The sequence below is a fragment of the Astyanax mexicanus genome, chromosome 12 (assembly GCF_023375975.1).
Source record: "Astyanax mexicanus isolate ESR-SI-001 chromosome 12, AstMex3_surface, whole genome shotgun sequence".
NCBI classification, from domain to species: domain Eukaryota; kingdom Metazoa; phylum Chordata; class Actinopteri; order Characiformes; family Acestrorhamphidae; genus Astyanax; species Astyanax mexicanus.
This window is the reverse complement of record NC_064419.1, coordinates 20,461,093-20,481,021: the sequence shown is the minus strand read 5'-3', so window position 1 is coordinate 20,481,021 and position 19,929 is coordinate 20,461,093. Positions and strand designations below refer to the sequence as shown.

General features: G+C 41.1%; 1 protein-coding gene across 1 annotated transcript in view; it reads left to right on the top strand.

Annotated features, from left to right (window-relative positions):
• The window catches only part of iqsec2b (IQ motif and Sec7 domain ArfGEF 2b), a 126,734-nt gene that overhangs the window by 93,601 nt on the left and 13,204 nt on the right, over positions 1–19,929 (top strand). The window contains 7 exon segments of the mRNA XM_022670642.2: positions 7,866–8,148; positions 9,091–9,411; positions 10,199–11,244; positions 11,790–11,951; positions 13,326–13,448; positions 13,607–13,773; positions 15,305–15,444. Coding sequence (XP_022526363.2) covers positions 7,866–8,148; positions 9,091–9,411; positions 10,199–11,244; positions 11,790–11,951; positions 13,326–13,448; positions 13,607–13,773; positions 15,305–15,444 — 2,242 coding nt within the window.

The window sequence follows — 19,929 nt, the reverse complement described above, 5'->3', positions numbered from 1 at the left end:
TTTGTGTCACAATAAAAAACTCAATATCGTGATATTGCGTTATTATTAAAAGCTATTTTGTATTTGTTTTGAGATTTAATGTATGTACTTTTTCTTAGTTTGTACAATTTATATATTTTTGCAGTTACATTAGTTTATTTTAGTTTTTTGTTTTTTATTTCGTTTCACCATTATTATTTTATACAATATCAGAGTCATGGTAGATTACTTTTATTTTTACACTAAATAAAACGTATTTATATTTATTTTGCAGCAGCAGTATATTTTTGAAATTAATTGTAAAATTATACATGTTTTGTCATCTCACAGAGAAAATCGTTCCACAAAAAATATTGTGATATTATTTTAGGACTACATCGCACACCCCTAGTTTTTCGTACTATAAGGCATACCGGATTATAAGGCACACTATCAATTAAGGTCTATTTTCTGTTTTTTTTTTTTTTCATACACAAGTCACATTATGTGACACTAGTAAAGAACAGAGCTTTTGTCATGTTGTCCTTCTAATTCAGCAGGTCTCGCCGTAGTGCTGGTGTAACTAATTAAGTAAAGCTAAGCTAGATAAACAAAACTGTAATTCTTCATTCTTCAATCATACGAGCTCTGGATGTTAATCTACACAGATTTCTTTCCTAAAAATTATTTATTTGGGTGAGTAAATCGCTTCCGTTTACTTACAGTAAGTGTAGTGGCTTTACTGCTTCTTAGTACTTGACTGGTAAGATTCATACATAAGGCGCACCAGATTATAAGGATTATAAAACACACTGACGATTTTTGGGAAAATTAAATGATTTTAAGTGCGCCTTATAGTGCAAAAAACACAGTAACTTAAAATAATAACCTCAAGGGTTTCTTTTTTTGTTTGTTTTAGCCTGTGGAAACTCCCCACATCACTCCTAGTGTGATGTTCACCAGCACAGGCATCTATTGGCTAATGCATCGAAGGTGGGGAGCTACGCTTTCCTCAGTGCACACTGGTTATTTATTCTGCATCAGTGGTAGTTCAAATAGAGCCGGTGGCTGAGGTTATATGTATCGGAGGAGGCATGTTCTGGTCTTCATGCTTTTAGTGTTGGGAGCAATACTAGTGATAAAGGGGCTAATATAAAAGTGGAATTGTTCAGAAATAAAAAAGACTTTTTCTTCTTCAGTCTTTTTTTTGTGGGACAGCAACAATATGATTAATAATCGTGATGTTTTTGAATAAGCTTTGCCCTCAGGAGCTTCTGGTGCTCCAAGTTTAGCCTCTGTTGCTGACCTACTGAAAACACAGCAACAGTGATATGCAGGCTACAGGAAGTTTGGCAGCGTGTCCCTTCTGCAGCGTTTGTCCCTAACAGAAGAAGTGATTTCCACAACCTGCAGCTTTATCTCGCAACACCCACCGCCGCTGTATAAAACCCCAGTATCCATAGAAACCTCAGCCTCTCTCTCCAAGGACTGTCTCCCCTCCCACACTGGTTTCACAGCAACTGTCTCCAAGCAGCCTTCATTCCTCCTCTCCTGCATGTGTGTGTGTGTGTGTAGGTAGGTGGGTGGTCAGGAAGTGTGGGAGGAACAGAGGATTAAAACAGGTAAAGGAAAAGAGAAAGGGCAAGGTGAAACACACACACACACACACTCACACTAATACACACACTAATACACACACTGACACACAGTGAAACCCTAGCCGAAGAGTGTATGGAAGTGCTTGTATATTGCCTGAAGTGTTTTTTTTATTTTAAAGTTAAAATAGCGTCGGAGTTTAGAAATATATATATATGCCGATGGGCATGGTGGTCTGGAAGTGAGGTGTGTTCAGGCGTGTTTCTCTCTTGGTGGTGGGAAATACAGGTGCACCACTGACTGATTAAAACCCTAACAACAGCAAACAGTCAGCTTGTTACACACACAGGAATGCACTGCAGTGCAAAAAAAAAACGACTTTTACCCCAGCGAAAAACACAATAAAGGATAAAATAACATTGCAGCTTCCTTAAATGAGCTGCTGGCATACCTTCACAGTGTGAATATGCAGGTCAGTATCCTCCGCTGAGCTCTGTAAGATACCAACGCACCAAAGTCATAGCGCAGCTGGCTCTTAAAGAGAATGACAAGTGACACACTCATTGGTTTATTTCCCTTTATCTCCAAAACAAACCCATAATTAATTGAGACAATTATTACATGCCTTTTGCGCATTTCGAGCAACGCAAGGCGTATTTTTTTTGTGCCCTCACGATACTAAAGACACAACGACACACCCTAAATCTATTTGCAAAACGTGTAATTGACCAATGCGCTATAGACTATAGACTTCTGTCTTGGACTGCATACTGGTGTTCCAGCAGCTTCCAGTTCATAGCAGGCTTGTACCTTGTTGGTTCTTGGTTTGTTCCTGACCATCTAAACCAGTTTTTCCTCAGCTGATTGTGACTGCTTGGATCTTATTCCAGAACTTGTCACGGTAGCTAGACCTCCTACTTAAACAACTTATAAAGAATATTTAAGCTGATTAATCGCTAATGGTTTACAAATGTCTCCAAAACACAGTCTTGACTGGTACATTCGTAATAATCTTTCTCAGATCTGCACTGAGCTTTTCTGAGTTTCCCACTGTACTTTGTGTTAGTTATGCTAATGAGTGCTGCTTAAGAAAAGTATGCACCAAAATTACAGTTTTTGGGTTAAACCAAAAAACAGCCAAAAATAAAGTTTTTGTCAGCAGTTTTGCATGAATGTATTTTTGTTTGCTTTTTTAAGGAAAACTTCATTGTTTGATAGACATTATTCTGACTTTACTAAATTAGTTGAACACCAAAAGTTATTTTTGTTGCATTATTGAAAAATAATTTAATTTGCTGAAAAACTATGGTTGCCAAATATACTTTTATGTGGACAAATTTAAGCTATCAATCATGTAGTCAATCTTGAACACTAACAGGCAGTTATGAGGCTTTTGCTCTGGCAAGTTAAAAGTCATTTTGGAAATTTCAGCACTATTCTAATAGTGTCAAAAACATAAGTTGGTTTATGTAAAAATGTGACAAAAAATAAAAAACTTGTGGACCCTAGAAAAGAAAGGTTTACAAATATTATTAAAAGCCCAATATTCCCTGACATAAGTGGATCTAACCTTCTACCTCTGCTGTCGGTGCACGTTTTATGTGTACAGTTTGTAGCCCAACACATGTAAATATATGTTTACAGACTGAAGCCCAAAATACTGCTAATACTTAAGCTTTTAACAGGGAATAAAAACAGCATGAAAAATCATTAACTTGTCATTTAGAAATGTTTCCTGTAAAAGTTTGCTAAAGTACCCTGCAGGGCATCAGCAGATGTTGGATAGCCCACTAATGATAAAATGGCTCATAACACAGTTTCAGCCGAGAAGCAGCCGGAAATCAGACGGCTGAATAAATTTCATCCGCAGAGCACCACCTTTTTACTGTCTGCAACACCCAGATAACGCTGTGTCATGTTAAGGTATACGTCAGAAAGTGTGCTGACTGAAACTCGAATGCACGTTATGCATGGCTTACCAAAAAAGTGAAAAAAGAAAAAGTCCCACCTCTCAAATAGAACAGCAGATCAGTCTTCCTGCCCCCTCTCTGCAGTCCCTCAGCACATCACAAACACAGGAAAGCACGTGAACACAGGGCTGAAAACACGGGGAGGCCAAACAAAGGGACAGGACAGACAGAAAACAAGTTCAGTAAACCCCCTCAGAAAGTTCAACAAATCATAATAAAGACTTAATTCCAGTACATTACATTCATTGCCAAAAAAATAGTTGCAATCAGAAGAAAATGTCAGATTCCACTGCTGTTTGTGGGGAAGATAAAGGTGTTTTTTTATTTTTATTTCTAATTTTCTACCATGTTTTCTTCCCAATTTATCTGGCCGATTGTCCCACCCATTCAGCTGCTAGTCAGCTGTAAATTTCCCATCACTAGTGATGCCACAACACCAGGAGAGTGAAGACTAGCACATGCCTCTTCCGACACATGTGAAGTCATCCACGCCTCTTTTTAAACTGCTGCACAGCGACTTGGTTCTGATACATCAGCTCACAGATGCCTTGTGCTTATTGATATCACCCTAGGAGTAACGAGGGGAAAAAGCACCATCAACCCCCGAGATAGAAAAAGGACAATAGTGCTCTCTCGGCTCCAGCAGCTGATGTCAGGCAGATAAATGTTAATAAGGCCAATACAAAATTAAAATCTGAGCTACACCTACAGAAATAGTGTGACAGATTTGTTCATCATCTCCCTCAAGCCAAAAGCAGGACTTAGCACATGACATGGTATTTTGACACTTTAAATAACAGTAAAATGACAATTATCTAATGTTTTGTGAAAAGTTAAAGTGAGCGCATACAAGGTACTACATATACATTTCCTGGTAAAAAAAAAAAAACATCACATGTTGTTATATTTGGTTGGATTCTCAATGAGGTTAAGGTCTGGACTCTGGTGAACAATCCATGTGTGAAAATGATGATCTCATTCTCCCTGAACCACTCTTTCACAATTCCAGCTCGATGAATACCAACATTGTCATCCTGGAATAAGCCTGTTCCATCAGGAAAGAAAAATGAATGAAATGCTCAAAAATGAAAAACAAATTGTACATTGACTTTTATTGAAAGTTGGGAAGCTTTTTTTCCTTCTTGTCTCGAGTTGAGGATTTTGTGTGACAGTGATGATATGCTTGTTTCGTTACACTCATTCTCTAGAGTTTATTCTCAGCTGCTAAAGATAAAGATGCGAGACTGAATCATGTGAAAATGTGCGGCAGACAGGATGAGGATGACTGGTCTCAGTCACTCCTTCTACAGGCTGCTGACTTTTTTATTTTTTTCAGATTGCTGTAGTCAGTTCACTCTGTGTAATGAAAACAGCTAGAGGAAGGGGTGGAGGGAGCAAAAGAGAGACAGAGAGTGAGAGGGAGAGGGAGGGTGGTAAAGTGTGGACATGTGACCAGGTGCTACTGCTGACCTCCTGATTCTCATGTCATAACAGCTAAGTTGCCTCAGAGTCAAGCCGCAAAAAGCCGTGGAGTATGTGGATTTGTGTTAATGCACTTGGGACCTTGTCGAGAGAGAACTTCTATTAACTCTTTTTTTGGTGGACGCGTCTGTGTGTGTGTGTAAGTGTGTGTGTGTGTGTGGATGGGTGGGGGCGTCAGCAGTAAGTAAGTGTCTGGGCATTGTTGAATATTTCAGTCTCTATTGTTTCTAGCTGAGAAAGTGTTGTATGTTGTATGTCTTTGTGCTGTAAAATACTGCACACGTGACAGGAGATGATTGTTATGGGTTTGTAGACCCCCAGCCGTTCCAGGCCCGAGTTTATTACTACCTGTTGTTACACGGGACATGCTGGGCTGCAGAAAAACAAACATTCAAAGTTCAGAGTTTAAACTGTGGCAGAAAAACAGGAAAGGAAAGCCTTAAATTTGAGAATAGTGTGGATTTGGATACTACACACAAATGGTGCTGTTTGAAACGTGTCACTCCATGCTTTGTAATCACATGCTGGTGTGTTTCCTGTGGCAGTTCGTATATGGGCAGTGGCTCTGGGGAACGAGTGACTGCATGTGAGCTTTCAGCAGTTCTGGACGAACAAAAAAAAAAAGGTGCGACCTTGTGAATTGTAATTTTGTGATAATTGCTCCTTTGCTGAGCTTTACCTGCCTTTCAGTTTAGCTTTGTTGTTCTTTTCACTGTTGGGCGTTTTGACATTGACAGACTAGGTAATAGGTGGTAGCAAGCAGCATGATGTGGTAGCAATTTCATACACAGTGTGTGTGTGTGTGTGTGTGTGTGTGTGTAATCATCAAAAACACTGCTATAGCACTACACAGCTCAACAGGAGTCATGCTCCAGCATAAGAAGGTCTACAAGTAAGTAATTTCAGAGCTGTTTAATGACATGCAGTCAACAGTAAATTATTTAAAGAAAAAAATGCTTTTACTAGGCTTCAGAAGTCATGAGTTCATTGCAAATGTTTCACTATAAACAGCTTTAGAAAAAAATAAGAGACTATTTCAGTTTCTGAATCAGTTTCTCTTATTTTGCTATTTATAGGTATATGTTTGAGTAAAATGAACATTGTTGTTTTATTCTATAAACTACGGAAAACCTTTCTCTAAAGTTCCAAATACAAATATTGTAATTTAGAGCATGAGAAATGGCTAAAATAATGAAAAGATGCAGAGCTTTCAGACCTCAAATGATGCAAAGAAAACAAGTTCATATTCATAAAGTTTTAAGAGTTTAGAAATCAATATTAAGTACTTTTTTGTAGTTCTTAAAAAAAAACATGGCTGGACGTTAATCTACACAGATTGCTTTCCTGAAATCTGTTTATTTGGGTGAGTAAACTGCTTCTGTTTATTCACTGTATGCTTAGTTCTGGTAAGCCGGGCGATATTAGTTAGAGCTTATTTTAACACGGTAAAAGTGCAGGCTACAGGCCAATATACTAACCTCTGGACTGCGAAAGAGGTAGCGCTTAGCGCAGTTAGTGGCTAATGCTAATGCTGCTCCAGCTGCGCTAGCCAGGGTTAGCAGCAGGCTACAGTCTGATATACTCATCTTTGAATTGCGAAAGACACAGCACTTAGCGCAGTTAGCGGCTAATGCTAATACTGCTCCAGTCTCTGTAGTGGAGAACTAAACTGAAACTTCTGTATAACACTGTACTTCAGTGGGGAGGCTTTACTGCTCCTTACAACCTGACTGCTAAAATCCATATGTAAGGAGCACCAATGATTTTTGGAAAAATTAAAGCATTTTAAGTGCACCTTATAGTGCGAAACATACGGTACTATTTATTGTAGGGAAGTGTCCAAATGTCCCGGTTGTTAAATTTTTTTTTTGTTAATTTGATGTTGAATTTGAGTCATCTAGCCATTACAATTTAATTCTAGTTAAAATATAGAAGCTTAGATTACTTCACTTGACCATTTGTCCTGCTTCTAACACATCAGCTTGAAGAACTGACTGTTCACTTGCTGTCTAATACAGTTCCAGTCAAAAGTTTGGACACACCTCTTCTCATTCAGTGCATTTTCATTCTTTATATAATTTCTTACATTGTAAATTTAATATTGAACACATTAAAGCTATACAGAAACACGTTAAATTATGTAAACAGAAAGTGTTAAACAAACTAGAACATGTTTTATACTTTATATTCTTCTAAGTAGCACATTTAGCTTTGAGGACAGATCTGCACACTCTTGGTATTTTTTCACTTGCTTCAAAGTCACCTGGAACAATAGTTGCTGCTTTTCCTTAATGATGTGAAGCTTCAGCTCATCCCAAATCACCATCTCAGGGGGATTTAGGTCAGGAGATGGTGGAGGACAAACTCTTTTTTTTTACAGTTTACTACGTAATTACATGTTTTTTATGCATTTAATAATGTAGAAATTAAGTTAAATAAAGAAATAAAAAAATAATCAATTGAATCAGAAGTTTTTTGGTACTGTATGTAGATCCCCCCTGTTGACAGATGCCATTGTAACCAGACAATCAATATCATCCACACATCCCGTTTGTCGAGGTATTTGACTTTTGCACATTAACCTTTTGTGAATGAAAGACGTGGGTGATTATTTCTGCTTGTGGTAACTTCATTTGTTCTTGCATTCTTTATTCAAAAACAATGTCATCTCTCCAGAATCTTTCGCCTCGGGGTGTTATCAGTGTTTGAAATTGCAAAGTCGGTGGAAAATAAGCAATTGCATGAAGTAGTGAATTGCTTGAGCTGATGATTTTTATCTCATGCTATTTTTAATGGGCTCTTTCTCTCTCTCTCTCTCTCTCTCTCTCTCTTTTGCACTCATTCTCTGTCAATGTACAGTGTTCAGCAGGACAGTGAGGTGTCAGAGTCGAGCCCCTTCTCTGACAGCAGTAAGGCCCCTTATGTCCACCGTGTTGATTTCTACAACGACAGCGGCTGTGGCCCGCCAGGTTCCCGGGGGCCGGTGGTGGCCCCCCCAAGCCCAGCCAGCCTCGCCTGGGCCCAGCGCACCCGAAACCAGCCGGCCAGCCTGGCCTTACGCAAGCAGGAGGAGGAGGAGAACAAGCGGTGCAAAGCCCTGTCAGAAAGCTATGAGCTCTCCACAGATCTCCAGGACAAGAAGGTAAAGAGATCATCTGACTTATTCACTTTTATTTAACAGACATGGAGATTCTCATATGGAGGTATTGTTTGTACTGATTCCCACATTTCAGAGTATCAATAAGGACCTCAAAACTATGTTTTTTTTTTTTTTATCGTTTTTTTTACAGTGAGCATCATCTATAACTGTGAAACTCCCAAGATTAATTGTCAAGGCTAGCAAAAAAAAAAAAAAAAGCTAACGAGACAGACTGGTTCACGCAAACTTTACGAATTAAGTAAATTAATGAATTAAATTACAGTAAGGTACAGAAAATTAACTGTTTCGGGACACCCACACATCACCAATTTAATGAAAAGAATGAATGACACTGATTCTGTGTTGTGTTGCACTGATGTTCTGCCAAAAAACACATATTTAACCAAATTCACATTAAATATATTATTAAATAAATGATTTTCATGTATAATCATTAAATAATATATTATTAATGTATTTAATCCTGTTAATATTTGCAATCTAACGCGTATGACTGTGCTATGTACATTGGTTATACATGTGAAATAGTCTAACAAGACTTCATAGTGGCACATGGCTTAGCTTGTTGACATTGTAGTCTTTCTTTTGGGGTCCAGCAGTGTAAAGCGCTGCCACTATGATCAGGAGATCACTGGTTTGAATCCCGGTTATGTAGCTTGCCATCAGCTGCTGGAGGCCTGATAGAGGACAATTTGCCTTGCTCTGTCTGGGTGGATAGATGGTTCTCGTTCCCCTCATCACTCCCCAGGGTGATGTAGGCCAGCACAAGGCATCTGTGAGCTGATGTATCGAATCGGATTTATTAATATATTAGATTTTTTAGTTATTGGAGGAATTTTTAAAACTGTGCTACAACTACCATTTTTGGGGCCTTAGCAAAAGCAAAACCTGTAATACTGACCTATAAACTGTGTTCCGTTTTAGGTGGAAATGCTGGAGAGGAAGTATGGTGGCTACTTCCTAAGCAGACGAGCGGCGCGCACCATTCAGAACGCCTTCCGGCAGTATCGCATGAACAAGAACTTTGAGCGTCTGCGAAGCTCAGCGTCTGAAAGCCGCATGACACGTCGCATCATCCTGTCCAACATGCGTATGCAGTATTCTTTTGATGATCGACAGCCTCAGCCACAACCCCCGACCCACCACAGTACAGGCATGGGGGCACCACATTTACCGGACATGGAGCCTGGCCCTCCATCCCGCCCGGGAGACTATACGCACTTAGAGGACTCGTTCTCAAAACAGGTGGGAGTCTTTCTCTTCCAAACAAGTAATGTGTCTGGTATAGAATTTTTCTTGGGATGTTAGGATTTACTCTTCCTGACCACCAATATGCTAATTAGTCAGAGCATGGGCCTTATCTTACACCCAGCGCAAAGTGCATTGCAATGCTTTTTGCTCTCATACACCCCACCAACAATCCATTTTCAAAAACCCTGACAATAGTCATTAGTCAAACGTTCTTTACTATCTTAGCTACACAGGTGCACTACCAGAGTACACCTCTGCTCGATATACACTCGCAAGGACATACCGCAGTGCCAGAACCCAACATCAACAATAAGGAGAATACACAATAAAATATCATTGCTGTTCCTGTAAGTGACCTGCTCACACATCTTAACAGCATAAACGAGCAGGTCAGTTTAGAAAGTTCTGCTGAGAAGCGCAGAAGCTCTGCACCGCTAAAATGGCAATGCGTAAAAGTCAGATTGCACCCGGCTCTTAAAGCAAATGGCAGGTGATACACTGATTGGTTTATTTTATATTTCGCCCCAAAACACATATATGATTAGTTAGAAGAATTAGTACATGCCTTTTGTGCATTACCAGATGCACAAGGCATACTTTTTCCGTCGTTATGAGAGCAAAGACACACTGGTTGACGGCTCGCCTAGAGATCACTAAAAAAGGGCCCTCATGTGCTTACTCTAAAGTATACTACAAAGGACTCCAGAAACAGTAAACAGAAACATGAAATTGTTGCTTGAGTCTTAAATTTCATCCTTGCTATATCTGATAATTTGTACAGGTTAAGTCCCTGGCTGATTCCATCGATGATGCTCTGACGTGCAGGACGTCCAGAGAAGACTCTCAGGAGGGCATCGGAGACAGCAGTGGGGTGGTGGACGACTTCGGTGAATGCATCTGGAGCAGCAGCAGCCATCCGTCCCTCCGCAGAGGCATGGGTGACCGGGATCGGAGCGGTGGCGGAGGTGGCTTGAGCATGCATGAAGACAGCACAGCGACTTCATACAGCGACGTCACCCTCTACATGGACGACGGCCTGCCGTCCTCACCGCTGTCACTGGACAGAGCCCCGAGCAGCACAGACACAGAGTTCTGGGGCGGTGGCGGGGGAAGCAGTGGTGTTGGAGGTCGAGAGGACAGCCGGGACACAGAGGGAGGAGGGAGCAGCAACAGCCGCAGGAGCACACCTTGCACAGAGTGCCGTGACTACCGCCTCCGGGGGGCACACTTACCCCTGCTCACCATCGAGCCACCCAGCGACAGTTCTGTGGACATGAGTGACCGATCAGATCGTGGCTCTCTCGGAAGGCAGCTGGTGTATGAGCAGGACTCGGCTGGAGGCTCCCCGCAAGGAACTCTCAAACACAACCCAAACGCCCGCTCTGCTACCTCTGGCACAGCACAAGGCCAGGCTCGCCCGGCTGCTCGACCTTTGCCCTCACACATCCCCCACCACGTAGCACACCACCACCATCACCACCACCATCACCACCAGTACCCCGACACGCCCTCGTCTTCTTCTTCCCCACAGCAGCCCCCGACCACGCCGCTGTCCTCCTCATCCTCTGCCCCACTGCCCCCTGGTGGTCTGGATCAGCAGTGCTGCTCAGATGGTGACAATGACTCGCTAAACTCCACCACTAACTCTAACGAAACCATAAACTGCAGCTCGGGCTCTTCTTCCAGGGACAGTCTGAGGGAGCCGCTGCCACCACTGGGAAAACAGACTTATCAGAGAGAGAGCCGCCATAGCTGGGACTCGCCTGCCTTCGACAATGACGTGATGCAGAGACGGCAGTACCGCATTGGCCTCAACCTCTTCAACAAGTGAGCAAAATAATGATGTATTTACAGTGCTTTTTAAAATGTGTGTTTTTAGCCTAAGGAACTGGATCCACAGAATGGAAAACATGTTTTAGGGCATGAGATGATTCTTTGGTCTCTATGATTAATGGGCTATATACCAATGTATACTGACAAACAAACAAACAAAATTACTTTGGAAATAAAAAAAAATAGTAAATTGTAGCTTAAAAAGGGAAAGATGTAGTTGGTACAGTTATGCTTAGTCTTAAAGGAATGAATGTTAATGGATTTAAAGGAACAGTGGATCCCTTATGCTGTTTCAGGTTTTTCTTTACACCTGCATTTTATAGCCAGACATTGATTTGTGTGAAGGCAATAATTGTACTTGGGTGCAGACCAAACCTCTACACCGAGACCTACAAGAGGAGGTGGTCTCATTCAGGTCTCAAAAAAGCTCTGGAGCATTCCTCTATTTACTTTACTGTATTCGTGTTTATTTTTTACTGCTGTTAGTTTTCACCACTGTGACCTGGCGGATTGTTTATTGCTTTTCTCTAAAACCACAGGAAACCAGAGAAGGGCATCCAGTACCTGATAGAGCGTGGCTTTGTGTCGGATACGCCGGTCGGCATCGCCCGCTTCATTCTGGAGAGGAAGGGTCTGAGCCGACAGATGATCGGGGAATTCCTGGGCAACAGACAGAAGCAGTTTAACAAGGATGTGCTCGAGTGAGTCAACCCAGGAGTCAGTTCTGTTGAATAATTTGTGAATTAATGCATGTAGACACTGACTTATGATATCCAAAAGACAGAAAAGAAGGCATCTGTACATAAAGTAAAAGTGCGGTACATTGATTTTAAAGGATCTGCATAAAATCTTCAAGAATTTGTATTAGTCCGGAACAAAAATAAAAATAAAATCAACATTTTGTTTTGTTGTTCTGCAATATACAGTACCACTTACTTGTAAGTTTGTATGCTATTTCTGTTTATTTTCTACATTGATAATAATCCTCATTAATCAAATAATAATAATGAAGCCATCCAGACTATGAAACTCATAAGGAATCATGTAGGAAACTTAAAAGTGTTAAACAAACCAAACAAAATTACTCTGTGAAGCATTTAGGTTGCTCTTATCTGGGATTCTGTTAACTTTCGGTTTCTACGACTGGTAAATCTGATAAACTTATTCTGTGCAACTGTTGGTCTTTCTTTCTGGGGTGGTCCTGATGAGAGCCCTCAAATAGGGCTCTTTACTGTAAACCAACTCTACCTCTACACAACACTGATGCTCTCAGACACATGGAGAGGACAAAAATCTCAAGTAATAAACCCTTGACAAGTTCAGCACAGCTGTTACCTGAAAGCCTTTCCAGGTGACTCTGCCTCATAAAGCTGAGTGAGAAAATAGCAAGATGGTTTACTATATAATTCCATGTTTTTCTTCATACTTTGGATGAATTGAGTAGTATTCTACAATGCGGAAAAAATTTCAATAATGAAAAACATTTAACTGAATTTAATGTGTGTCCAAACCTTTGACTGGTACTGTATTACAATAAAAATACAGGAATTCAGGTGGTTCAGTGAACTAAGAACATTTTAAATCCCAGTGCATGCTACTCGCCATTAAAGGACGCTTTCAGTTTAAAAAAAAAAGAGGTGGTCACTGGCTTTGCACTTATTGGAGGAGGCATGTGTCAGTCTGCACCCTCCTAGTGTTGGGGTATTACTAGTGATGGGGGAAGTCCTAATAACAGAAAAAATGGGCGTGGTAACTGAAAAAGGGACAAAATTCTAAATAAATTGATAAAAATACAGTACATTTTGACTATATTTCATTTAAAATCAATAATGCAGCATGTCATGATATTATTATCTCTGGTAGTTGTACCCAACACTGAGTGTGAATTTCCCTTTTATATTAAGCAAATTGTAGCATGAAGTGTTTATTTTGTGTTATGTGACATTGCACATCCTGTGATCTTGCACGTGCACTTTTTTGCAGTGCTGATGCTGATATGATGCATTCTGCAGCTCTATTTAGTAAGCACCAGCTGTATATGAATGTTTCTGTGCCCCCTCTCTCTTGTGTTTCAGTTGTGTGGTAGATGAGATGGACTTTTCTGGAATGGATCTAGATGATGCTCTGAGGAAGTTTCAGGCCCAGATCAAAGTGCAAGGAGAGGCTCAAAAAGTGGAACGACTCATTGAGGCTTTCAGGTGAGGAGTGTTGTTTATTTGTTACAGTAAAGGTCATGTTTCAAATATGTAAATATTCACAACTCTACACCTAATATTTCTACGTAATAAGAATGTAATGTGCGGTATTTGAAATTTGTGTTTAGTAATCTCTCTTTCATTTTCTCTCTCTCTCTCAGTCAGAGGTACTGCGTGTGTAACCCTGCACTGGTGCGGCAGTTCCAGAACCCTGACACCATCTTCATCCTGGCGTTTGCCATCATTCTCCTTAACACAGACATGTACAGCCCCAGTGTCAAAGCGGACAGGAAGATGAAACTAGATGATTTCATCAAGAACCTGAGAGGTGAGATTCCAATCATATTTTCACACGTGCACACTCCCTTACATGCACACAGACACACACCCATTTTAGTTTGTTTGGTCTTGTATTAATTATATTTATTACAGCTTACAGGAATTTCCATCTAGTACAGTAAACAATCAATAAAACTAATAGAGACTATGACACTATGGAGACTATGACACTATGAATATATAATGCCTTTAGCTTCCTTGTTACAGTAAGTGGGTGTGCATGCGCTTCATAATCTGGTTATACATGGATTTATATTTGCACTGTAACAGCACACGATTTCTTAGATCAGAGTGAGATCTAGAATTTGATTAAGAATTATTTTTTTATCTCAGTAATTGTGTAATCATATCCAGAGTATTCTTGGATTTATCAGTTTACACCAGAGACTGTAAAAAAAGATGGACGCCGTGTCGCCGTTCATATTTATTCAATGAAAATTAATCCCGAGTCAGTAGAGTCTGCGCAGTAGAGACCAGAGGAGACTGTGGAGAGACAGCCTACTCATTTAAATAAAGCCCTGCCTCCACAGAGCTCACACAGTCTATGGTCCTACCCATACAGTCATTGGTCCCACCCCGCTAGGTGTAACCCAGCCCTTTTACTCTAACCACAGCTTTTTAAATAGAGCTGAATAACGTTTTAAAAAACGAATTCTGTGGGGATATAAAATTTGACAATATAAGCAGAGGTTACACTAGCTATTGCATTTAAGTAATGGTAGGAATAAAGGTAGAATTACAGTATATTGGAAAAAAAAACGTGATTGAAAGTTGTCTGTTTTGCCATTGAAACCTATGGCGATGGGTGGGGTTACGCAGCTTTCTGTAACCGAACAGTAGGGGGCGCCATACCTGTGGTTTCTTCACTTCTGAGAGACGATGCTCTGTCCAGCTATACACAGTCTATGATTTACACATGCAGAAAAATAAGCAAAAAATAAAAAATAAGCGAGCATTGTTGAACCCTTCACATTTTCTAACACCTATAATTAAAGTTATTTTTAATGCTTCTTTTTTTTATTAGTAGTCCTCGCATTACTTCAAACTAAAATATGGTGTTCTTAGTATTTTGCTGCTGTGAGAATATTAGAAGTTTATTTACTGTCTGATATTTATTTGTAATGAGCTTGCATAGGTTCATCAGTCACTGCATCTAGCTGCAGCTTTTCTATTATGCCAAGATCTGCCTTACATTTTTATATCTTATGATGTAAATATGTACAAATAGTGTTCCTCAAAAGATAAAAGATGTTTTTTAGATATCAAAGTCATCACACAGAAAAAAACTACAAAATAATTTAATGTTTTAGCTTGGATAACATTTTGATTTTGATTTTGCATTTATTACCTGACTCACGTAAACTCTGATTTATCCCATTATCTGTTTAAGTTCATACAAACAGTAACCATAACAGTAATCATAATATGAAATGCACATTCAGTATTAGCTCTCATACTGTAAAATGGTCTAGAACTTTATTAACACAACATTAACACAGTGGATTATCTCTGTGTCTCAGGAGTAGACAATGGACAGGATATCCCACGTGACCTGCTGGTTGGGATTTACCAGCGCATTCAGAAGTGGGAGTTGAGGACCAATGATGACCATGTCTCGCAGGTCCAGGCTGTAGAGAGAGTAATTGTGGGCAAGAAACCAGTGAGTATATATGTTTTAGGTGATTTAACCTTTCTTAAGATTGTCAAAGTTAGTTCTGGGGTCCCAGTGAATTGTTTTAAATGGTCTAAGCTGGCCTTTTATGGTCAAGGTGATGGAAAAGGTGTTTAAAAATTGGACATCCATGTGAAAATATATTATGCTGGTACACTGGCTAGTTGAACTGATTTACCAGCTTAGCTCTTGACCAACATAGTGTATCAGCATGACCATCTTGAGCAAGCTAAATGTCTAACTCTTTATATTGGTGGACTAGTAGTACCATCATATTGGTCATATTGATTGATTATATTGATTGCATTAATGTCATTTTATGCCACTGCAATAGAACAGACATTGGAATTATACAGAAATAAAAATAATTAAAATAAAAATAAATATTGTACTCAGCTGGTCAAATTAACTGTTTATAATATTATTGTCATATTAGTAATATAATACAGGAAATTGACAAATCCTGCACCTAACAGCTGGGGTTATGCATAGGGCTCAGCCAGGATCTACTACTCACTCAACTAACAACAATAGCAAAACCACCACAATCTGATACTGGCTCGACAAGAATCCAGAAGCACAGCCTAACACTATGTTCATGGTCCATTGCCTCAACTGCCAAGTAACAGACCTACCAAAAAATAACCTATGAACACATAGAATCCCTCCTTAATCACTTCCTTTAACTATGGCAACAACACACTTACCTAAGCACAATCACACACAATAAATCACATTATAAGTTGTGTGAGCAGAACACAGCAACCACTACCATCTGATACTGGCTCGACAAGAATCCAGAAGCATAGCGAACTATGTTCATGGTCCGTGCCTCAACTGCCAAGTACTCAGACGTCTACAAAAACTCATGAGACAAATTATTACAAGAGCAGGACCACACCAATCCCCTTCATCCAAACTTTAACACAAACTTCAGTGCAAGCTCTTCTCAGGGGTCATCAGGCAGGCACCTTCCTTCGTCAGTGTTTCGCTGAATTAGGCCCACGACACCTCCAGAAGGCTCAACGGTGAAGTCTGGCGTCCCAGACCCACCCCCCTCCAAGCCTGCTGTAGAAGCACAAACTCATTCCCTTCCCCACGTAGCCTCAGCCCTTCTGAACCACAACCACTGACTAGATCTTTCAGCTACATCTAACAACTCCAACACAAACTTCAGTGCAAGCTCTTCTCAGGGGTCATCAGGTAGGCACCTTCCTTCGTCAGTGTTTCGCTGAATTAGGCCCACGACACCTCCAGAAGGCTCAACAGTGAAGTCTGGCGTCCCAGACCCACCCCCCTCCAAGCTTGCTGTAGAAGCACAAACTCACTCCCTTCCCCACACAGCCTCAGCCCTTCTGAACCACAACCACTGACTAGATCTTTCAGCTACATCTGACAACTCCTTCACTACAGTCCTTAGCACACGACCTCTAATTCCGAATTCAGACAGCAGTCTTGTGGCAGACTTCGCAACAAAGCCTCTAGTACCTACCTCTACCGGTCTAATATACGCTTGCCACCCACGCTCTCTCACCTCAGCCACCAAGTCTGTATACTTCAGCCTTTTCCTTTCATAAGCTCCATCTACCTCGTCTTCAAACGGAACAGTCAGCTCTATAAAATACACTATCCGCTTACTTTCAGAGTACAACACTACATCCGGCCTCAAGGTTGTAACCAGAATGCACTGTGGGATCTGCAGTTTACTACCTACATCCACTAATAACTTCCAATCTCGTGCATTGGCCCACTTACCAGCAGTTTTCAAGCACTGTGCTGTTTCTCCACTATGCTGCCCCTCACGCACAAACGTTATTACCCTACTGCAACCTACCACGGGCATGTTATTAACTTCTAACCGTTTCTTATCAAGTGCACCTGCAAGAGATCTAAGTACCTGATTATGCCTCCATGTGTAGCGCCCCTGGGATAGACTCACCTTACATGCCGACAAAATGTGCTTCAGCGTGCCACTTCCTGCACATAGCTTACAACTTGGATCCTCACCCACCCACTGAGCAAGGTTTTGTGGCGTTGGCAGAACATCATATGTAGCTCCCAAAAGAAACTTTATACGGCCTGTATCCAATCCCCATAACTCTCGCCAGGTGATTCTCCGCTTCTCTACACTTTCCCATCTCATCCACTGCCCCTGTTTACTCTGCCCTGCTGCTTTTGCCCTCCTTGCTTCCTCCTCCTGCTCACGAATAAACCCTGTAACCATACGCCTTTTCTCAGGTGATGTGGCCTTGCCGAATGCTTTCCAAGAATCACCTAAACCTAATCCTGCCCTCCCATTTTGCACCTGCCCCACAACATCCCTGTGCTCCAGTGCCCTCCTTGCGGCTTGAGTAGCTTCTCGAGCATTCCACTTTCTCCCAGACCTAGTCACTGGTGCTGTTGCTTTAACCAGCCCGTCTTTTGACCCTAACAACTGCATTTCACGTCCTACCTTAGCACATTTGAACTCCTCAACCAAGCTCGTCAACGGCAGTTCCAGCATCCCTCTCCCACACCACGCCACACTACTAAGGCAACGCGGCACCCCCAACCATGTCCTTATAGCCTTGCTCATAACCCTTTCTAACCTCTCAACCTCAGAAATCGGAATATCATAAACTGTAAGTGGCCACCTTAGACGAGGCAACAAACCAAACTGCAGACACCACAATTTTAATTTACCTGGCAGAAAAGACTTATCAATTCTATTAATGGCCTCCACCATTTCTGTCCTCAACCCTTCCACCTGCTCTTTATCATTCAGTGCTGCAGTATACCACCTACCTAAACTCTTAACTGGCTTTTCCAATATAGATGGTATGACTTCTCCCTCCATCATAAACCTTTCTTGTATCAATTTCCCTTTAACGACTGATACACTCCTAGACTTGCTCGGTTTAACTTTCATCCTAGCCAGCCTAAGATTATCATTTAACTTCCCTAGCAGTCGCCGGGTACATGGCACCGTGGTCGTTAATGTTGTCATATCATCCATAAACGCCCTAACTGGTGGGAGCCGGGTGCCATCATGCAGCCTCTCCCCGCCTACGACCCACTTAGAAGCCCTAATAATCACCTCCATTGCCATCGTAAACGCTAGCGGTGAAATTGTACAACCTGCCATTATACCTATTTCCAGTCGTTGCCAAGATGTGACACACTCCCCTACACTAAAGCAAAACTGTATGTCTTCAAAATAGGCTTTAACTAACCTTGAAATCTCTTCTGGAACCCTAAAAAAATTGAATGCCTTCCACAACAATGCATGCGGTACCGAACCAAAAGCATTAGCCAGATCTAAAAACACCACATGTAGATCCTTTTTCTCGGCTCTTGCTGTTTGAATCTGATGCCAAATCATACTATTATGCTCTATGCAACCAGAAAAACCTGCAATTCCTGCCTTTTGTACAGACGTATCAATTAAATTATTTCTTTTCAGGTACGTTGCTAGTCTACGTGCAACCACACTAAAGAAGATCTTACCCTCCACATTCAACAAGCTTATGGGACGGAACTGATCAATAGCCACAGAATCCTTTTCTTTTGGGATAAGAACACCACCTGCTCTGCGCCACTCCTTTGGAATAATCCCCTTCTTCCACACTATAGCCATTAGTTTCCATAGAAACTTCAAAACATCTGGTGCACTTTTATATAATCTATATGGAACCCCATTTGGCCCTGGGGCAGAACCTGCCTTTGCAGCCTTCACCACCTCCTGAACCTCACTCCACCTAGGGGGGTTAACATCCATTTTCCACTCTATATCACCTAACGGCGGCATGTCTGCTGGTAGGTCCAGGTCGCTAGACCTTTCCTTCTCTGTGTAAACACTCTTAAAGTGCTCCTCCAACTCCCTCTTTCCGACCTTTAGATTTCCTGATTTCTCCTTACTAAACAGACTCTTAACAAACCTAAATGGATCTCTAAAGAACTCTATCCTAGCACGCTCCTTCTTCTTCCTCCTTTTCCTCATAGCCTCTGCTCTCCGCAATTTTACCAACTTACTTCTCAACTCCTCCTGCAATAACTCAATGCCCTCTCTTTCTGCCTCATTCCCCTTCTTCCACTTCTTTCTGAGTAACCTTGATTCCTTAACCAGTTTTTCTATTTCTACCTGCCGCCTTGATTTAACTACATCTTGACACTTTACGTTCCTCTGCACAACACCAAATCTTGCCATTCCATAATCATAAATGACTTTACCTAGCCTGTTCAATTTACTCTCTGCTGTTCCCTTCAAACCCTCAAGCATACCTTTCAAATCATCATTAATACTCCTCCATGCCATCTTGTCTCCTGTGCCTGGCCATTTAACTTTGGATCTTTGACCGATTCCTTTCTCCCTACCCATCTGCTTTCCCTTAGCCTTTGACCTATCAACACCTCCTTCATCCTCCACTCCTTCTGTGCTTAAGTTAGCCTCCCTAGTATCAAAGGTATTGATATCCTGCGGACTGTGGCACGTAA